Below are 23,617 nucleotides of genomic sequence, written 5' to 3' on the forward strand. Positions count from 1 at the left end.
ACCTCAGAAATCCCATTTAAATAGATATTTTTTTCACATCTTGCAGAAATGTTCTGTTGCATAATTTCTCAAAATATCCTAAATCAGATAATATACAATAACATGTGGACATCTGTTCCAGTATCTTGCAAGACGAATAACTATTTGTGGAGCTGTAACATAGCACAACCTTAGATATGTTACTGCCTTTCAACTGTGTTATTTTATCAAATATATTTCATTGATCAGACACGACAGATTTTCATTTCAACTTCACGTGAACAAAACACGTTCGTATCAAACTGCAAAATCGCATTGTAGTGTTTGCAGACCAGCTGCTGCTGAGAATTTTCTTCTACTATACGAATGTGCCTACATATCTGTTACATCAATGCATCATATACTAGTATTTTATCTTACAACCAAACCATAGCATTGAAGTAATACTGCTTTTCAAACAGCGCTTGTTAATATCAACCTAGGTAGCAAACTATGCGATCGAGTGTAGATTTGGCCAAGAGGCAAAAGTAGTTAATATCGCAAACTGTTATGTATATAGATTTTTTTCATCCATATTTTGTATTATGTGTGAAACAAAACTGCAAACTACTGTGTACACTCGAAAGCTTACAAACGAGATGATTGACCAGCGCTTGTCAATATCAACTCAAGTAGCTAACTATGCGATCGATTGTAGATTATATAGTGTGTTTTGTTCGTATATTCTACAAGCGCAATATAAAGCCTAAATACTGTTGAACGTTTGTGTTAATGTGTCTCACTGAAAGACAAGTAATACCAATAACGAGCCGTTGTACAAAATGTGTATGCAGTCAAAAGCGAGTAACTGCTTTGAGTTTACGAGTCACTGCTTGCTAGTTGCAACGCAAGTAGTTTATTTCGTGCAATTAATGTTCAACGCAACACTTAGTAGCATAGTTTGTGGCCGTATGGCAAAAATCGATTGTATTCCTTAAATAAGGATAGGATGATGAATATTGCTATTGAGCAGCGAGTAGTATTCGTGTTATAACCAAAGCCGGGACTTGCACCCAGATTTCTTCTCCCTCGAAGAAGGAAAAGCGTTCTGCTTTGAACTACTTTGGTTTTGTAAACACGTTTCATACAAGCTGCAGAGTGTAGTTTTGCTATGATTTGTGTACTGACTCGTGACCGTTTCTCCTATTTGAGTACAAGAAATGTCGCTTTACCACTAAATGTTTGTTTAACTTACTGTCGTTTCAAAATGGGAACATTCGTATTGTTCTGTACAAACATTTGAGTTGTTGAGTTTCGAATACGGCTGTATTGTAGCGAAACGTTTCAGATCGGGATAAAACTACATGCAACTTTTAACGCAAAATTGCTTTGCACAATTTCAAACTTCATGATCATACATCGAAAGTTATGAAACTGCGTATATAGTTTTTATTTATTTTGCTAGCGAAATTTTAACATTTCATTGAATAACGCAAGTTTATGGCCATGTGGTGAATGTCATGAAAGTCGCTTAAACTGATGTATATACTTTTTCATCATATCATCTCAAATGGAAAGTGAAAATAATCCCTAAACGTCATTTATGTAGTGTGTTTTGTTCGTATATTCTACAAGCGCAATATAAAGCCTAAATACTGTTGAACGTTTATGTTAATGTGCCTCACTGAAAGACAAGTTATACCAATAACGAACCGTTGTACAAAATGTGTATGCAGTCAAAAGCGAGTAACTGCTTTACGTTTACGAGTCACTCAATGTAAGTCTCAACACGAGTAGTTCGTAAGGCGCAATTAATGTTCAACGCAACATTGAGTAGCATAGTTTGTTGCCATATGGAAAATATCTTATATCGGTTAGTCATTCATATAGTTTTTTTTATCATTTTACCTCAAATTCAAGTTTGAAAGTTTTTTGCTTTGTACGTTTGCAAGCTAGTGGTGTCACTCGGCGTTTTCACGGACTTGTGACCGTTCCTCTTGTCTGAGTACAAGAGAAGTCGCCTTCCCACCCCAGCCCTAGCAGACTTTGTGCATTGAAGCACTTAATAGAAATGTTATTGCTCGGTCATCGGTCAGGTTCGGTCAACGCGTGCCTGCGTTTCTGAGAGAGCCAGATTAAGATATTTCGTGTCACCGTACGAAAATACCATGGTGTCGCATAGCAAAGCACAGGCATGTCACCATGCGTGCCTACCACCCTTCCAACAGCGCAACAATGTGGTGTTGAAAGGATTCCCAGATAGTGTCGAAAGTATTGACGGTCATAACGGGGACGAGTTGCTTTATAGCGCCTCATTTCGTATTGACTTGCAACCCCGCCCTAGACCGCTACACAGCTAAATGGGCAGGACTCCATCTGACTATCAATCTCAGCGGTCATAGTTTTGAAAAGCGTCTGCTTGTTAATTGTTGGTATTTTGGTACTTGGAATCTCTTGTGCCCAAGTAGACTTAAAATTTGGTTTTATAGATCATGCAATCATTAACTGGTTGGTAGCCTTATCAAATGCCATCGCGTCCTCGGACTCGCATACGCATCGACCCACGTCAGGTTCTAAAGCTTGCGGGCAATAATGAGTGTCCCTCGCGATAGATTGAGGAGCCTTGCCAGAGTATAACGACAGCATGGATAACACATGTTAGAACCGAAAACCGAGGCGTTTCCCCTCAAGTGCTATCGGTTCGCTTCGCAACTTGTGGAGTCGGTCTATTGACACCTACATACCTCGGTCGCCCATACTCAGTTAATTAACCGCTGTTGTCTTTCTGCTTGCCAAATAGCAGTCAACGACAACCTTACATTGATCTAGCCAGATTGGAAACTACGAGCGAAAACTAACTCGCCCAAGCGAGTGACCCGCTCCCGATTCGAGCAAAACCTCACCTAAGCACTATCGACCCAAAAAACGCCAGTAACACTGCTCCGTTACTAGGGAGCCTTGCTAGTCAACACAAGTAATTTGCAATCCTGGCTAGAGCAATGAGTATATTCGGACTGGTGTACCACCATGTGATTGTCTGCGTCTAAATTGTTGGTATTTGATACTTAGAGTCTCTTGTGCCAAAGTAGAGACTGAATATTTGTTTTATAAATCAAGCAATCATTTACTGGTTGGTAGTTCTAACAGTGCGTCAAAATAAGCACCGTGAAAACATTTTAGCACCGAAATACCGAGGTGTTTACCCCCAAGTGCTATCAGTGCGCTTCACACTTGTGGAGTCTTAAACCCCTCGGCCGCCCAAACACAGTTAATGACTGTTAATGTTTATTTTTTGTTTGATTTTGGTATTGCATAGTTTAAACACAAACACATACATCAATACATCAATATTGCTGGCCAGCACAATAAAACAACAATCTCCTTTATTTTTCATGTAAAAACATAAACATAAACATACACACTGTCAACACTTGCCACTTGCAACACCGAGTTCGTTTCAGTGCAGAATGTACACATTTTTCGATCGACACACATTCGCAATGTTACATGGATTCACAAAGTTACATGGATTCACAAAGTTGCACTGATGTCCATACACGGGCCAATGTTCAAGTTATCGGTGCGATGGACCCACGGTTTTGTCGCAGCTATACGCCACACGTATGTATTGACTACTCGGTGTCCACATCAAGGTTTGGATATTGGCACTGAAAATAGAAAAGCAAATTGTGTTAAACAGTAAACGATGAAAGTAAACAGCCTGAAATGATAAAAACATGCATGTGTAATATACCATGTATCAAATAAAATAGTAAACACAAACTGCTAAAGAAAAACACACAACTCTACCAACTGTTTAACTGATACTTACTTTTTTGTTTTGTGTTGCATGTTCAGGCGCCTTTCTGTCACTGCTCGTCTAGCAGTACAGCTGAAATGAAATAAAAAGCATGATCAGAAACTTTCATTGTAATTGTACAACTTACAATTTATGTGCACAATTTTGCATTTAAGTATAACATACAGTAAAACAATTTCAACTAATACTCACTTTTTTGTTGTGTTGTTTCCACAAAGGCGCCTTGTTGTCACTGCTCGCCTGGTAGTAAACCTGACACGTCTAGTAGTAGAGAACACTCGTCCAGCAGTAAAGCTGAAATGAAATCGAAAGCATGATCAGAAACTTTTGAATGTGTTTGTACAACTTACAATTTATAAACACAATATTGAACTGTAACAGTAAACATGAAACAGATAACAATTTTACTTACCTATGTTGTCTTCGCTGAAATACAAAAGTCATGTTCATAGCAATCATAGCATATTAACACACAATGAATACAACTCAAAACTTTTAGTAAGAAACTCAGTACTTACTTTGTATTTTGTATCCAATCCCTCTGCGGACAATCTTCTTCAGTCCACAATCGAGCTGAAATCAAGACTCAATGCATACATGTAAATTTTGCCAAATAACAAACAGAACTGTGAACCAAAACTTGAACTAAACAAAACTAACTTTTCAACTGTAATGGTACTCACCTCTGGCAACTGAAATCATACAGACATTTTGCATAGCACAATACATTTTTAGTTTTAAGATAAGAATGATTTATGAACATTTTACTTACACAAAGCATAAATATGAAAAACATGCTATGATGAAAAAAACAATATGTATACAAAATTATACATAAAGAAACACAATCTACTTACCATTGCTGACCCGAAATTGAGAAAAGCACATTTTGTATAGCACAACAATCATATTCAGTTTTTACATAAATGAAGTGTACTTACATCTGCCCAACTGAAATGAAAAAGAGCATAGCAGAACAAAAGTCATCAAATATATTTCAACATGCAATTTAAAGAAGCAAATTGTACTTACCATCAGGCAACTGAACTGATAAAAACACATTTTGTATAGCAGAATACAAGTCATCAAAACAGTTCAATATGAAAATTAAAGAAAGTTTGTGTACTTACCACAGCCATACTGAAATGAAAAAGAAACACATTTTACAATGCAAAATACAGGTCATCAAAACAGTTCAATATGAAAGGCAATTGTACTTACCACAGCCATACTGAAATGAAAAAGAAACACATTTTACAATGCAGAATACAGGTCATCAAAACAATTCACTATGAAATTATAGAAAGTTAGCGTACTTACCAACAGGCTACTGAAATAAAAAAAAGACATTTTGCATAGCAGGATACAAGTCATCAAAACAGTTCAATGTGAAAATTAAAGAAAGTTTGTGTACTTACCACAGCCATACTGAAATGAAAAATATATATTAAGCATTGCATAGCAGGATACAAGTTATCAAAGCAGTTCAATATTAAATTATAGAAAGTTAGTGTACTTACCACAGCCATACTGAAATAAAAAACAACATTTAGCAATGCATAATAATCAAGACTTACCTAGCTGATCTTAAATCATTCTCTGTTTCTCAACTTCTCACTTGTCAAAAAGTCTGCTCTGTAACGACCCACCACTCAAATCTGAAAAATAGTTAAGCAGAACAAAGCACAACACAAACCAAAAGAGTAGTTCACTTACCTCATATTTTGTGCAGAGTTTTAACAGCCAATTTTCTTCTTGAAACCTGTATTCGTCTTTTTTTTGACCCACTGTGGAACAGTCACAGCAATGTAAGTCTGAAACATAGAAGGGCATAACAACACAACATACAAACCAGTATATTTGTTTCGACTTACCTTGTGGCTACAGTCAAGACACAGCTGCTGAATTTCTTTTCTGTCACAAGCTGTCAAAACATCTCTGCAATGTTAACCTGAAACATAGTAAGAAAGAGAAACATTTTGTATACAACATAGTAAACACTTACCTTGTTTAAAGAGCTGAGTTGCAGCAGTGATTCTTTATTGAAATCTTCTTCTTTTCCCTCACTGCATGAGAGACCTAAAAAATAGCATGCAAAGCAAGACACTGTTTGTATGTCTACTCTGAAACAGAGCAAAATAAAGCATACATGGTACTTATAAAACAAACACATTGTTCCACTTACCCTTCTTCAACAGTTTAGTCACAGCAGTTGATATCCTTATTCACTGTTGAGGCTACTATGAGACCTTTTCTGCAATGCTCAGCTCCGTTCGACTGTCAAATATTCAGGTCATGTCATATCTGAAACGAACTAAATCAAAACATGCATAGTACACAATCATTGATAAAATCTTAAAACAATTGTATGCTTCATAGCTTTGTGTTGTGTTTTTTTTACTATACATATCACAGACAACTGGCGACCACAAAAGAGTACATACATTTTTTGTATTACTCAAACATTGCTGTATTAAGCTCACACTCATATCAACAAAAGCATTTCGATACACAAAGTAAGTGTTCACCATCATAGTACATCATCAGTTAGTTCGACATCCCACGTTTGCTCAGGTGTAAGTACTGGCTAGCATTTACCCTTTTCAGTTAACCGTCACACATCAGCATTTCTAAACACAAGTACTGATAGATTCTACCATTGCTATTATCTTTCACATAGACTTCTAAATATCAAATACTTGTACTCACGGTTTGGGAGCTCCCTCCAAGAAACACATCTGTACTGCTCGACATCTGGCCCTCTACTGAAACAAAATATTTTGAAACACACATGCATGTAAAACGTTTTTAAACAAAAACCAACACAGAACCAAGCTGCAGCAGCTATTCTGTCTTAAAATTGTTTTATCCATAGCTACATGGAAAACCTGAAAAATAGCATAACATCACATTATAGCAGAACAAATAAAAAAAACAACTTGGTCAACTTACCTTGCTTTTGTAAAGATGTGTCACAGAGGTGGAAATCTTCTTCCATGTGTAAACCAGTGACTCGAATCTGCAACAAAGTAAAGAACACATTGTACACCTCAAATCAATGACTTAAAACTTACCCAACTTCTTGAATTGTGGTTTAGCAGTTGAAATCGTTTTTACTCGTGTCCCTTCTATTGACACCCAGTAGGAAACCATCTCTGCATGTGCAATCTGAAACATAGCAATACACACATGGTACAAATCAAACTACCACAATTGTTACACTTACCCTATTTGAACGTTCTATTCACATCACAACAATGTTTCTCTTCTTGAATCATCTTCGTTGTTGACTGCAAGTACATCTGAAACATAGAAGCATGCACAAAACATACCATATAAAAACTATTTTGTACTCACCATATGTTTGCTTTTCTGTTCATGCCAGCTTCCAAACCCATCACTGCCAACAGCATCTTTTTTCTGTTCATGTCAGCTTTCAATCCTTCACTGCCAAACGTATCTGAAAAATAGTACAACAGAAACAAACAAGCATAACATATCATTAGGACAGTTTTACACAACAGATATGAGAGCTCTTACAGCTACGTCTGTTCTGCTCAACTGTCCAAATGCAACTGACAGTACTTCACTGACAGTATATTTTTTTAAATAATTCACTAACATTGAGTCATTCTAACCTTACCTTCAAGGCTTGTTGATAAGCTTCAAAATCAAGACTGCATGGCTCCACTTTCACTCAACTGTCAAATCATCACTGCATAAGCACTCCTGGAATGTATTATAGCAAAACATGCATAGAACAAACATTCAGTACTTACCTTTTACTTTATCACTGCCCTGTGCTCAACTCCAGTCATCATGACATCTCTGTTTAAAAGTCTGAAACATAGGAAAACATGCAATGCAAATTAAACATAGTTACTTACCTTCTAGCATATTGTTGGAGCTCCAACAAAATCATGACTGTTCACTTCAGCTGCCAGACTTGAACTGCCAGCACACATCTGAAAATCTGAACAAAGCATTCATGTTCCATACTGTACTAGCCGTATGATTTTGAGTTACTGACATACTTATCATCCAAAAAAAGAGTACATGAAAATCTAGCAAAAAATAGGTTTTCATCTGTTCACGAGTTATACTCTGAAAGAAACCATGATGATGACAAAACTCACTTTATCTCTTCTTTTGTCAAAACACAAGTGTTCATTGTGAAATTTAACAAACTTACCTTTTCGTTTCCCAGCTCTGTTCAAATGTCAGGTCTACATTTCATGTCAAATCTGAAAAAGATCTACATCGAAAAATGCATAGCACACAATCTGTGTTAAAACAGTAACTGTTTGTTGTATTCAAAGCTCCGTGTATTTTTCACTTTACACATCACAGACAACTGGCGACCACAAACGTAGAAACATTTCTGTACTACTCAAAACATTGCTGTATGAACGCCAACCGACATATTTTTGTTATAGACTTATAGTCCCTAAAACTGTTCAAAAAGAATCAAAAGCAGTTTTCAGTCATAATCTTTTATTGAATTCTATACATAGGCAATACAATCTACAGTACTCACCACAGCCCACTGAAATTAAACATCATGAAATATACATGTTAAGCAATACATTTATCATATTATAGTGCATATCAACAAATGCAATTCAATAAATTTTATGCATTCAGTAAGTGTTCACCATCATGTTACATCATCAGTTCGATTAGCATCACCACAATACATCAACTCATAATACTGGTTAGCATTGAGCTCATGCTATAGCTATCATACATCAGCATTCATAGACACTAAAAATCAAGTAATATCTACAGTACTCACCACAGCACACTGGAACAAAATAGAAATGTTAACAGCATGCAAATACAAGTAAAGCAATATCATATTTAGTACATATAAGAAAAGTATGTCAATACACCATCATATTACACCATCAGTTCGTTTCACATTCCCACGGTAGCTCAACTCTTAGTACTGGCTAGCATTTAGCCTTTTCAATAAACATTCAGCATTTCTAGACACAAGCACTGATTAATTCTACCCATCATATCATCATTCACATCATTCCATACTAAGTGTACAATAATAGTTTTCATTAAGCATCGTTAACTAAAAACCACACATACAAGTTAAATCTGCAATACTCACCACAGCATACTGAAATAAAATAGAAATGTTAACGACATGCAAATACAAGTAAAGCAATATCATATTTAGTACATATAAGCACATGCATTTTCATGAAATATGTTTCCAATGTTTTTACATCATCGGTTCGTTTCCCAAAGTAGCTCAGTAAATATTTTGTAACACCATCATCTCTCATCACACCATATTATCGACACTGTATAAGTACTGAGTAATTTATACCCAACGCATTTCACTTCTCTATCAGTACAACAACTCAACAATAATACGCCAGCCGCTTAAAATCATCATAAATCATCATACACAGTGAGACACGTCAACAGTCAAACACAAAAGTTTGTACTCACGTTTTCGTAGACACCAGCTTCAAAGACACATCTGATCACTCCGACGTCCAGAGTTCAAGTGAAGTCAATCGCTTGACACCCCAACACAAATTTAATTGCACACAACTCAAGTCAAAGTCAAGTTGTTATCTCATGACAATAACCTAACACTACAGTCCACCAGTCATTCAATAACCCGAGTACCAAGTCGCTATTCTATAACGCGAAGTCAAGTCAGTTAAACTCAAAACTTTTCATCGATACTGTAGTCAGAGCTCACGAAAGTACGTTCATATTCGTTAACGTTCAAAAGTCAACTGAGACATAGTCATCATAAAAAAAAATCATGTCAAATTTTTTTCAGAGATCACAAAATTAACGTCTGTCTTTGTCAAAGTCTATTGGTCAACTGAGCGTTTTTTTGCCCGCGCAGTTCAATTTATATACTGAGCGCGACGTCGAGAGCACAAAAAATACGTCTTATCTCTTCAACGACCAAACCAAGAATGACAGAAAATCGTATACTTCATGATTTGAGTTCACACAATTTATGTACATGAACGCTGTTTTATTGAACAGTTAATGTCGTGCTTGCTATATAATGTTAGTTTACGAAATACCAAGCACAGTGTCTTGCAAAGCCGAATTAAATGTCTTCTGGAAATACCACATGTTTAAATACCACATGTTTAAATACCACATGTTCAAATACCAAATGTTTAAATACCACATGTTTAAATGCCACATGTTTGAATACCACATGTTTAAATACCATATGTTCAAATACCACATGTTTAAATGCCACATGTTTAAATGCCACATGTTTAAATACCACATGTTTAAATACCATATGTTCAAATACCACATGTTTAGTCATGCTCGCGCACTGCATGCGGTCGGTATTTGGCACTGCATCTCTTTCTGTGACATTTTTATGTGCAATGAACATGTTTAACTCAACATATCATGAGGAAGGATGCATTCGGGAATGTGCATCCCTTCTCATCAAGATTGAAACGTCATTGATCACATGGTGGGCTCTCTAACCAAAGCGTGACAGTGCGACTATTTTTTCATGACCATACAAGCCGAAATATTCACAGATTGAATGGTCATAAAAATTGATAAGCATGAGTCCATCAAATCCATCCAGTATTTCCAGTATTTCTTTTAGTTTTGATATACAGCAAATCCATTGCCTTTTGTGCTTTAGTGTATAGTTTTGGGCAGATGCTCACATTAAACATGAACCCATAATAGAAATAGAAAAATATCTAGTCAAAGTTACTAACCTACAGTAGCATTGTGAAATAATCCTAAATCATATAAAATATGTGAGTAATCCATCAAAAATATTCACTATAAGTAGTGTACATTTAACTCCGGCATAAAAATATCCCCGTTATACCCGTTTATTTCTACATAGCCAGAACAATTCAGGGTTCTAAGAATTTTGAAAATTAAATTGTTTATATGACGTAGTTTTTGACGAAAGCAACTCGATAGTATTTTGCGCTGGCATTGTTAAAGGGACAACCTCGATTTTCTTGTTTCAACTATGTTTTGCGAGTATAGTATTGATATAACGAATAAATAGAAAATAAATATCCAACATCATATATCAAAATGTTCAGCACAATAGCGCCTACAAAGTGATATACAAATATTTTGGTTATCTGTACAATTGTTCATACAACTTGGAAATATCATGAAAATTTGCGTTTATATCAAAATATCGTAACTCGCGCATTCGATTTTGTATAAACCCATAGTATCAGTGTGTGCGCATAGAAATTTCTGTTAATCTGATGAAAATTTTATTGAATTCGGACACCGGGTTCTAAAGATATCCGACTTAAATCAGTCGCGAGAAATACAATTTTCTATCATCGATATGTAAACGTCCCTTTAAGTTGTAGGATGATATTTATTCAAATGACGTGAATATGCACTAAGAACGAAGGGTCAAATTTACGATTTTCAACAAATGTGTGTTTGTTGTGATATGGTTTTCTGTCCTTATAACTGCAGCGTTTTACAAAAACATCAAGTATGTTACACCAAAATGCGCAGAAATGAATTCCCCATCGCATGATACAAATATCTCAGTACCATATTGCGGAATGAAAATCTTTTCTTCATACCAACCCAAGTTTGGTCAATAAACAGAAGTTTTGACATATACTCGTTGATGAAATACAAAAATGCTTTAACACACATTGTTCCTATATATTTGCTAGTTATGGTAGTGAAAATTTCATCGAAATGTATTCACGCGTTATCGAGAAAGTTAAGTTAAACCTCTTCCAAACAAACACAGTTTTGTGAAATATTTGCTATCTTAACGTCATTCAGTTTAACTCGATACTTTAAAGTTCGAAATTTCTATAAGCACGAATGCGTTTTGTCGAAGTAGTTTCCTTGTAATCAGACTTATTGTGGATTACCATATATCAAAATATGTGCAGAACAGAATTCCCTATCGAATGGTATCAATTGCTATGTACTTGTCTAAAATGGGAATTTTTTTCATTCTCAGCGAAGTGATTTTTATGCGAAAAACTAAGCATTTCTACAATATGCGTAAATGTTAGCGAAAAATGATCCCCACAAAACTTGATGCTATTATCATGTTTGATATTTTGGCGAAAATGTCATAAATATATGTCAACTAGTTGTAGCGAAAACGCGACTTAAACTTTGTACGAAATCAGTGTTCATTTTACAGTACAGAGCGATTGTTCGACGTTAAAATAAAATCTAATGTTAGACAGAAATGCGTTTAGTTAAAATCCGTTATCGGACTGTTTTATTGTTGTGTTGAGACATACAGTTAAGTGTCATATATCAAAATGCGTGGAATCGAATTTCCTACAAGCTAGTACCAAAATAACGATAAATGCTCATTACACAAAAAAGTTTTCTTGTTAGCGAATTTTGCAAAGTTGAATATCTGATACAATAAGTCGTGTGAGAACAATATAGGCGAAACAAAAATTGTAGCTATCATATGATGCAATACTGTGGTGAAAAAATCATCTAAATATCAAGAGACGCTATCGAGCAAATTAAGTTAAACCGATGTAACTTAACATCTTGTTTCGTTTGTTTACATGGATAAAAGACGACGTTGTAAAAATCTAAAGTTAAAGACAGAAATGCGTTTAGTACGAAATCGTTATTGCACTGTATTGTTTGTGTGTTTAGACAGACGTTTAAGTGTAATACATCAAAATGCGTGGAATTGAATTTCCTACAAAATCATACCAAAATGAAGATAAATGCTCTTAACACGAAAAAGTTTTCTTCTTAGCGAATTTTGCAAAATTGAATATCTGACACAATGAGTCGTGTGAGAACAATATAGGCGAGACAAAAATTGTAGCTATCATATGATAGAATATTGTGGTGAACATTTCATCTGGATATTATGAGTGGTTTCAAAGAAAATTGACTTAAACCTCATTGTAAGATATTGCACCCAAGCCAAGGTTGTTTACATGGATAGAAATGACGTTCGATCTACAGTACATGTTTCGTGCTTTAAAAAGTGAATTCGTGATTATAGGCAAAATGGTTTTCGGCTAGTCTTGATCAAGCGATACAATAAACATACACGCATGTCATAGCGAAATATTCGGAATGAAATTTTCTATAAGATGATATCAGTTTTGTTTCAAAAAGCGATAGGATGAAAAAGTTTTCTTGTTGCGAACGTTTTCAACGTGATTTTTATCTCATAAGCATGTATGTTGGAACAAAAATTACAATAGAAAAGTTGTAGCTAACAATAAGCTGGGCATTGTACTTTAAATTTGATAGTGATGACTTGAACAGTTCCGGAGAAATTTGACTTAAACCTCGGTGTACGATATTTTACCCAAGGTTGTTTACATGAAGCGAAATGACGTACTACATGTAATGAATTTTAACTCGAAGCCGATGTAAAGAAAAATATCAGTGCTGCGTTTAACTTTCTACGTGTTAAATCGAAATGTTTCACATACATACAAAGTGATATACACCAAATTCTTCAGAAAACAATTCCCTATTCAGCGGTACATATTTTGTTTATGAAAACGAAAAGGCAAAAAAGTTTTCTTCATACAAAAGATTTCGGACAGATATTTTACATGGAAGCATATATTTCAGGGCAAACCATCAGTACTTTATTGTAGCATATAGCCATATGTGTACTGTACTGAAAATTTCATATTGATATTTTGAGTGGTTTCAAAGAAAATGCACTTAAACCTCGTTGTACGATATTGCACCAAGGTTGTTTACATGAAGCGAAATTACGTAGATCTACTGCACGTCATGAATTTTGACTCGATGCCGATGTCAAAAAAAATATCAATGTTGCGTTAAACTTCCTACGTATTTAATCGAAATGATTCACATACATGCAAAGTGGTATACACCAAATTCTTCAGAAAACAATTCCTTATTCAACTGTACATATTTCGTTTAGCAAAACGAAAAGGCAAAAAAGTTTTCTTCATACAAACGGTATTTTCGACCATAAACTTGCACTTTTGTCCAAGAAGCATTAACAAAAGAATACAACGTATGGAACAATCATTGTGGAGCTTTCTTAGTTGAATATCATAGTCAAAATTTGATCCCAATATCTGCATAGGTTGTTGAGAAATGTACAGTTAAACTTTCTCGCAAATACTCATCTATCCGTGTACTTTAATTTGAAATGACGTTCGATATTATCTGCACTTTATGACCTCGCTGTACTGGGTGTAATTTCTCGTGCGATGCTGGTAGATATTTGATGAAGTATTGGATTGGAAAAAAAGTTGTACTAGCGAGATATTGTGATTTGAAAAATACTCCACTGCACTGTTGCGTTGAAATTTGATCATAGTACATTTCGCAAAAATATTCATAAAAGTTCATATCAAATAACAGCTGTTAGGTATTAACTCATTTTTCACACACACAATTTTATTTTGTCGAGATGAAGAATTGCGAATGAGCAAAATGCTAAGTAAACGTATATGGCTGGAATTTTCACTAACGCATAAGCTTTGTCGAAACTTGTGATACGTATCGAGTACTTGAGTTAGATATTCTCTGCGTACTTTTGTTGTAACATTCGACGTTTTGTATTCTAACAGTATGAGCGCAACATTTGGTACATGAATAACGAAATCGGGTCGTCTATTTTGAATAGTTACTTCGTGCTTAATGTACAATTTACAGTCGTCGCGTAATGTGGGAAATGTCTTTCTTAGGTAAAGACCTAACTCGCTAACGTACGTTTGATCAAAATCTCTCAGACATGCCACTTTGTTCATCGCTTTTCTCAGATATGAATGTCTACACTTACCACGCGTAAGAAATTTGCTATTCATCTTTATCAAGGACTTTGGTATGTAAGCGCTATGCTTTGTCTATATACTGAAAACGCACCAGCCCGTTGGGTATATAAAGCGACACGGACAGGTATGGTCATCATTCTTGATTTGAGACTCCAAGAGAGAACATTGACTCGAAATCATGCCGAAATACGCAAACCGACTGCCAAAGTTCGAGGACACAGACGCTGCTAGTGGTAGTAGCGAAACGACTGGCAAGGGCAAGCGACATGCTACAAAGCCATACACTCGACCAGAACAATCGGCGTCAATTGATCTAAAGTCGTTCGGCTATCAACTGAACAGACTTGGAAGTCAGGTTACAGCGTTTGTGAACAGCAGCGACTACGCTATGTCAAAGGAAGGTCGCGATGTCTGCAAGAAAATGGTATCGTGTATTCAAAAGGCTTCATCTTATCAGCGAGAAGCGAGCGAACATTTGATTAATGATCAAGAGCGTTTCTTCGAGGATGAGTGGTCTAAACGCGAACGCGCGCTAAAAGAGCAGCATGAACTCGAAACCGATAGGATAATATCGCAGCTCCTATTTGAAAAAGAGCAGGCTTTGGATTCGCTTAGAACAAAACTTCAAGAAGAAAAAGATGAGGCTATTCGAGGATTAAAAACGTGTACCATATGCTACGATGAGGAAAAAAAACAGTACCTTGACAAGGTGTGGGCACACTTTTTGTGAAAACTGCTGCCTGATGATGTTTGATGGAGACTGCGCTATGTGTCGAGCTGACGTTACTGGCTGGGTGCGAATGCTTTTCACGGATTAACCCATTTTTTGACTGTTTTCATATGTTTGATTGTTTGTTGTAAAATAAAATGTTTAAATGCATATCATGTGTTGGTCGTTAATGAGTAGGTTAGATATAGTTTGATTGTAAAGTAGAACGTTGAGCTTACGAACAATGTCGTATTGAATTGCAATGGATCGAATGCTAAATATGAGTCATTGTGTAATATAACATCTAGTAGTATGAACATTTTTCGCAATATCCTCCGAAGTAAAGAAACAATAAGATAACTCAAACGTCTTCTATAAAAGCCAGTCTTTTTATTAAAACTCAATCATTCACTCTTGAGTTAGCAAAGCGAAATGACGTCAAAACAACTTGCTGATGTTGGTTTTTGTTTGGATGATGAAAGTCATCCGTTATATCTCACTCCAAGTGAGCTCGACCAAACTTGTCAAAATGTGCACTCTCTTCTCAAAATGACAGACGAAGAAGCTGGCAATCAGTTTAAATCGCGAGAAGACGAAGAAGCTGCGGATTTTTTGGCGCAGCTTGTACATAACAATTCCAACGACTCGTCAGGTTTGACTAGTAAAAAGGATTCGAATAAACGCAAAGCTATTGCCAATAATAACGGCCAAACTGTCAAAAAACCTAAAGGTTCGCGAACGTCAAAACAAGACCCAATGTCAACTGGAAACAAGCAGACTGACTTCGTAGAGCAGTATTTCATAAAACAAGAGAGACTAAAATCGTTGCACGGTAAAGCTCAGATACGAATCAACAATCTTAAAAAAGTATTGCTGACGCTAAAATCTGAAGAAAGTGCCATTGAAAATTCAAGCCAAAAATCTTCCCTTGGACATGCGACAGCGCATATTACGAATGTTATCGAAAGCATCTCAAGTGAACTACAGAGCAGTGGCGAAATCGACTCGTGTCGAATATGCAAAAATGAAGACAATCAACCAACAGTTATAAGCAAGACGTGCGGACACGGGTTTTGCTGTATGAAGTGCATATTGAAGTATTTGGAATACGTCTACAACAAAAATTCTGGGCAATTGATTTGTCTGAAATGCAGACATCCATACGATAAGAATGCAACATGTCAACTTGGTGCTTGCTATGGCATTATTGGTTGATACTTAGAATGAATAAAATGTATAGAACCTTACAACGTGTTTTGTTTCACATGCTTGATGTTATATGCTTACACGACTTCAGGCTCATATTGGCCTTAAAAAATAGCGGAATGAAAACTCAGATGAACACACGTTATTGTACAATATTTTGACCCTGCTATCCGATAAAATTGTATCTATTCGAATACTCACGTTTGTTTTAACAAAGTGAAGCGTAAACGTGTTTCTGGCATTGTCGAGATTGCTTAATACAAGTCGCTCGTTAGGATTTGCGAACACAAAATGCTTTGACCGAAATTTGTTAATCGGAACTGAAATGCGAAAAGTCATGTTGTCGTTTCATAATCAAAACTGTAAACGTTTTAATGAAATAAACAAAATCGTGAAAAAATGCCCATTTGCTTGTTGGATAGCATGGAAGAAACATGGTCCTTGCATGAAACGGTGTTGTTTCGAAACAGTTTTGAAACTCAATGTGAAGAGATTTTTGATCACATACTGAGCAGTTACGGCAAACCACGCACTAAACTAATCGATCGTGTGGTGAAAAGTATACTGGTATTTTTCATCAACTCGTTTTTAGCGATGAATTGCATTTCAGGATACAACGAAACTAACATCAATAGGCTTTTGGTCAACTATTCACCAACAGCTACCATAAATCAAAATATCGTTTATCCAGTTGTCACAAAATTCAACAACTTGTATTGGGCGTTATCGCACGCAGCAACATGGGATTCATACGATATCTTCATGTCTATTTTGAATGAAGATGTTACATTTAGTACAGTTACCACAGCCGATATAACCGCTACTATAATTTTTATGGTGTCAGTCGGCATGGTGAGAATCAACCCGATCTATTTTGTCAATTGCATTCAAGGTAATCCGTTTTACATCCAGGAAATTATAAGTCAATACTGGTTTCGAAAAGGCCTTCGATACATAGAGTTACACGAAGAGAAACGATTCAAGCCAGTTGATCGAATGGAAAATCGTAAAATTGAATATATGAAGATGTGTTCAACTATTGAGCGTTAACCATGCTAGCCAAATTACTCTTCAGCTCAGAATTCAATGAAACGTACAAAGATATTGCAAACATCTATCACAAGTACTGGTCAGAAACCGATAATGTGAAGCGAATATTTAGAACACCGATAACAACGTGTTCTGTATGTTCAACGTACAACAGTAATGCAGTATCAGTGTTGGGACTTTACTTCGATGCAATGCCTTATCACTCAGTTACAGTGTTAGATGCTGCCGTGTTAACAATAATGACTATACTACACAAAGATCAGCTACTGAGCGATAACGAATCAGCGATGCACATCATACGCACTTTGGATCCTGACACAATCAAAAACCACTATTTCATCAACGTGTGTGGACAGCGAGAACGTGTGACAAACGATTTGGATGTCGTTGAATTTTTAAAAAAGATACTGTTCGGTATCAAAACAAAGACGACCAACATCAGAGATTATGCAAATGTAACAAAGCTCTTGAAAAAAGAATGTATTGGGGATTGCAATACGTTTTTGAACCAAAACCAACTAGTCAACATAGAAAAACAACACAGAGATGCAGGACCAAAGTTTTTTATAAAGCAGCAACCATATACAAACAGTTCGATAAAACAGAACAATACTTCCAACCGATTTCAAATTGCATGCGACATCATTGGCATCAAATTATCTGTGTAACGTTTTCTTGTTCAACATTATCAATAAATTCATGAGTTGACTTATTTTGTTTTTCTTCACTCTCCTGGTGTTCAAATTCTGCTTCATCGATGGTCTTGATTATCACATTTCCAAACGATAATGATTTTTTAGGCTTTTCATCTCTATCTGGTTCGCACATAGGAACAGGGGGCAATAGTTGTAAGTAAGTGTTATTATCATCATCGTCGTTATCGCTATCAATGTGTAGAATGGAATTGAATTCTAATTCCATTGTTTCTTTAACTCCCAAAATTGTTTCTTCTCGAAGTTCCAAGAGATCTTTTTCTTTATCCATCACTGTGTTTATTTGCGTATTGACCGTTTTAAGCAACTGTTGATTGGATTTGATTGCCTTTGAATATTGCTCAATGGCAGTGCAAAGATATTTGTTGTGTGCGACGGATAACTTTTTCATACCATAAGCCATTTCGAGTTTTTTGTGAACAGTCTCGTAATGCATTTGTTGAATATCGTGTGCGAACAGGTCTGACAGTAATTTATCATCTATTAGAGCCTTGCATTTAGCTTCATTAACACGAGTTTGTAGTTTCATACTTAAAAACTCTCTAGATTGCCGTGTATTCATGGTCAAAACTAACAGTCTGTCAAAAATAGGTGCATTGAAATATTAATTAACTCATTTTAGTTGGGATACGGTTTCATTCGTAACGCCCCGATATCAGTTTATTCAAAATATTTGTATATAAGCAAACGGATTTCTTCGTTGTTTTGTATTGTACAGACATGAAACGCAAACGAGAGCAATTAACATTATGGGATGCTGCAAACGTCCACAAACACAAAAGTATGTGGTATTGGTGGCAGTCTATACGTAGAAAAGATTTGGTAAATCATGATAAAACTGCTTGCGATGTGATGGAATTGTTACAGTCTGCGAGTCACAAAAAGCAAAATACACAGTCCGATAAATTTCTTACATCATTCTCTGTTGGAATTCGCCCTACTAAACATCAAAAACGAGTCCTCAACGAAATGCTTCGCGTTTCAAATTATACGTACAATTGGTGCTTGTGGTTAGTAAACGAAAAAGGACTTAAACCACTCCAATTCACGCTACAGAAAATCGTTTGTAAAACAAATGCAGGCGATGTTGACCCGCAATACAGGATTGAAAACGATGAATGGTTTTTTAACAACAAAATGTCAACTATAAAACTAACATCGTGCAAGAACTTTTGTACTTCCTACAAGTCGGCCAAGTCACTAAAATCAAAACTAAAACGACCCATGTCTGTATCAAATATTGTTCAGGGATCGTTTTGTGTTCAAAAAGTGCTACTACGACATCTTTCAGGCAAAGATGTTTTCACAAATAATGCCAACATGCAAAACCAATACATTTGTATGATGCCAGACAATTTCGAAAAGCGTTCTAATCCCAAAGAAAGATTCCTGAAACTGGCTAAGCGAATAACAAAAATACCGCCTATTGATCACGATGTAAAAATTGTCAAGCGTGCTAATGGGACATTTGTTTTGAACATTCCGTGTGATCCCACATACACACGGAGAAATACATCAAACGATACGATAGAAAAACGTGTATGTGGAATAGATCCTGGAGGTAGAACGTTTGCTACAGTATATGACCCTATTGACTGTAGTGTTTTCCAAGTTGGTATTGAAGAAGACAAGCAGTATGTGATGAGTAAACTTCACAATAAAATAAATCATGCCCATAAGCATTTAACTAAAGCGCAAAACAAACAGCAACAACAAGCAGCACAGGAACGAATTGTATCACTGCAGAAAATACACTTTAAGCTAAAAACGTTCGTTGATGATATCCACTTAAAGCTTTCCTCACATCTCGTCAAAGAGTATCAGTACGTTGCGCTAGGTAAAATCAACGTAGCGCAACTGGTAAAGACAGACAGACCAAAACCGCTTTCACCGCGATCCAAAAGGGATTTGCTAAATTGGCAACATTTCAGATTTCGCCAAAGGCTAACTCACCGAACAACCAACACCGACTGCATATTGGAGGTTCAAAATGAGGCATACACTTCGATAACATGTGGAGTATGTGGAAAAATAAAAAAAAATCTTGAAAAGAGTGAAACATTTTATTGTGATCAGTGCAAATATAACACACATAGAGACGTTAATGGTGCTAGAAATATTTTGCTGAAATCTTTGCACATGTTTCCGTTTGAAAAGCAGCAACAATGATAACTCTGTAATAATTAGGTCGATCCATCCTAAGTTCGAAAGTTTACTGCCGAATATAATGGGTTAATTAACTGGATACATGATAAATGTGCAGAGCGATATTTTGATCATTTAGTGTCGAGGCATGGATGCGGTAACATTCACATCATTGTCATGCTCACCACAGCTAGAATCATCATTAGTTACATGGCCTAAGGAGCCTTATCAACTTGAACGATATTCAAATACAATTGATGTTGGGATACAATCGAACGAAGACTTAAAATGCAACGCTTCTTTTCGAGTCATTTCAAACCACTCAATGGCATTTCTTGTTATCAATATACCAGCTTGGGTTTACAAATTACTGAAAACTGTATTGAAAGACACTCGTTATGTGTATACTAAAACTTGCACTCAATCGGCGAATGAGTTCGGTAAAACACAAAAGGCTGTTTCGCTTCTAACCTTCAAACGGTTTATTCGACGTCCAGCGTATGTGATTGTTTGCAATGGAACATCCAACTTTTACTGCTGTTACATGCTGAAACGTTTGATGAAAACATTGTTCAAAGAGAAACAAAAGACACCAAATGCTTCTCACGATCATTTATTACAGATTTGCAAAAGAGAAATATCCATGGATGAAACATTTGAACATCAATACTATGACGATCATTCAATTCTGAGTTTTCATCATACCCAAAGTGAAATAAATGAGTATACGCTCCAATCACAGAATGACTTTGAAAACATTGACTCAGTAGTCAAACAAAACGAGTATATGCTATTTATTGAGTCTGAACGAACAAAAACATATCCTGAAACGAACGATGGCAGTTTGGATTACATCCGAGGCATTCTAATCAAGAACAAAATTTTTGTTTACGACTACGAGAAAATGATGTATGCACTGAACATCGCTATTAGCATTGTTGACAAGCAGACATCTACACTATTACAGGACGAAACGATAAAGGAATTACACAATGCAAAACAACAGTTGGAAAAAAAGGCTTCTGAGTTAAAATGTTGTTTGTGTGTCACCAACTGGCAGAACTGTTTGCTTTCGACATGTTTTCATTTGTCTATGTGTCGTTCTTGTACCATAACTAATAGAGAATACAATCGATATTCATGTCCAATATGTCGAACACTAAGTCCATTCATCATTACCGATCTTGATTTGTAACGATCGAAAATGCATATATGTTCACATCTACTTGATTAAAACATTGTGTTCTATACAAAGACTCCGTTTTTTTTTCCCACGTCCCACGACATTTGTCGTCTTGGTAATATACATCCAAAGTGTCGCCTACCGCGAAAACATCGTTTCCACATCTAGAGCTATCAGCACACATTATGCACGCAAACGACCACTTTGGTTCAAATCTTGTACATTTACCACCATTGTACTCGTATAAAGCCGTACTATAATGAAAATTATCTGCCGCATATTGTTGTCTATTTCGAATTCTACGCATTTGAATATCTACGCAGTGTACATCACCGCATATTTTGGATTCGGTTAATGCTGATAAACTGCAATGGTCTATCGAATTAAAGTTTCCAAATTGTTGAACGTTTCTAGTTCGCGTCTTAAAACCAATGTCACAAGATTTACTAGTTGAACAAGAACTCCAAGAGGTCCACTGATCGTATAAACAAGGTTCGGATTCCGATCTCAAGCAATACTGCTTATAATCGCTACAACAATCACCGCGAACAAAACATGCTCGATCGCAGTAACACTTTGGATGGGTTTGCGAAGAACAAAGGGAATACTCGAACTCGTGAGGGCAGCAACTCTTTTGTTTCGCACATGATGCTAAACAGCAGGGGAAAACAAACAAAATAGCAAATATTGGTTTCATGGCTAACACGATTTATTCAGCACGTATTAAAACATTCATACATTAATAGCTAAATACATATTTCATCAGTTATTTGGTTTTGATTGTGTTATACATATCTGTTGAGCTGTTGTATAAATGCGATGCTTGTTCTTGGAAATCATATATTTCGTGGAATATATCGGAACAGATTCCGTGCATTCTATCGTTATCATCACAGTTATGCAAATATTCATCTAACGCTTTCAGTGCGTTAACAAGATGTTGATACATAATCAAGGCATGGTTCGCTATTACATCGCCAGCCGTAAAAACAACAATTTTGTTTTGAGATGTGGTATCAATTTCATGCTCGACCATTGGGAATAACTGTGATAGAACCGAGCTAGAATCTTCTTGTATTTCACTAGCCATTGTTGAGTTTGGCAATTTTATGTATGCCACATACACATATACATTTTTTGGAGCGAACGTTGTCAAAATTCGGTCTGAAGTTCACTGCAAGAGTTATAACGGCGTCTCATATTACCGTATTGTTGGAAGCTAGGTGGTGGCATATTTTGATAACTTTGGTAATGCGTCTCGTCATCGTCAGACATAAGTTTTTTCTTCATAAATAGGTATCCGAAAAATGCCAAAACAGCTACGGCTGCTATAGGCAACAACATCTGCATAAACCCACCGCTTACAAAACCTGCCGCAGAACCTAGAGCTTGGTCTAATGACCCTAGCGTTTTTCCAACTAGTCCACCAGCATTGTCTATAGCATGTCCTATGACACCAACTCCAACATCGGTTAAGATTTTTAAGCCATTACCTATTTCATTCATGGCATCCTTAAACCAATTTGCACCGCCACCTGACTTTGATTCAAATCCTTGTGTTAAAGATGTCAGAACACGATCGTTAAAGCGCTCTTCATTCGCATAAGCAATAAGATCTTCTAAACTAGATATGACACGCCGTTTTTGATGATACGAATAAAGTTCAGTATTTCGAAAACCGAGAACCATTGGCTTTATTTTTTGAACATCTTGTTTCGTAAAAATGTCAATGAATTCTGTACTTTCGAGTAGCGGGTCTATCTGGTTACGGTTAGTAGTTTCGTTGTTTTTTAGTTTGTTTAAATGATCGTGTGTTTCTTTTATTCGTGAAGCGTGATTATACAGAACTTCAATAGGCGTAATGCTGATTCTCTTGTAGTTTTGAAATACGTGAATATGATCATCCACCAAGTGAAAAAAAGTACGACCAAATTTACATTCTTCGATATAAGGATAACTTATAGTAGATATTGTTTGATCGGGTTGTAGTTGGCCAATTTTCCAATCGTCTATAGAGTAACTGTTTTTGAACACAACAATTGGCATTGT

The 23,617-nt window shown here is 36.1% G+C and overlaps 1 protein-coding gene across 9 annotated transcripts; it reads right to left on the reverse strand.

Annotated features, from left to right (window-relative positions):
* Positions 1-3,324: 3,324 nt before the first annotated feature.
* Positions 3,325-10,656, reverse strand: LOC127871512 (uncharacterized). 9 transcript variants are annotated; one of them, XR_008045439.1, is made up of 6 exons: positions 6,731-10,652; positions 5,964-6,540; positions 5,784-5,857; positions 3,971-5,592; positions 3,791-3,850; positions 3,325-3,626 (listed from the first exon to the last, which is right to left on the reverse strand). XR_008045439.1 is itself a non-coding variant. In XM_052414508.1 (5 exons), exons 1-5 carry the CDS (start codon positions 6,818-6,820, stop codon positions 3,533-3,535), a joined length of 399 nt encoding a protein of 132 aa, XP_052270468.1. In that variant the 5' UTR covers positions 6,821-10,645; the 3' UTR covers positions 3,325-3,532. The 9 variants fall into 9 exon arrangements, 1 of the variants encoding a protein (XP_052270468.1); XR_008045435.1 differs by having other exon boundaries at positions 3,971-6,540; positions 6,731-8,582; positions 9,248-10,656; XR_008045440.1 differs by having other exon boundaries at positions 3,971-4,072; positions 4,297-6,540; positions 6,731-10,653.
* Between the last annotated feature and the right edge of the window lie 12,961 nt (positions 10,657-23,617).

Source organism: Dreissena polymorpha, chromosome 3, assembly GCF_020536995.1.
Source record: "Dreissena polymorpha isolate Duluth1 chromosome 3, UMN_Dpol_1.0, whole genome shotgun sequence".
Lineage (NCBI taxonomy): Eukaryota > Metazoa > Mollusca > Bivalvia > Myida > Dreissenidae > Dreissena > Dreissena polymorpha.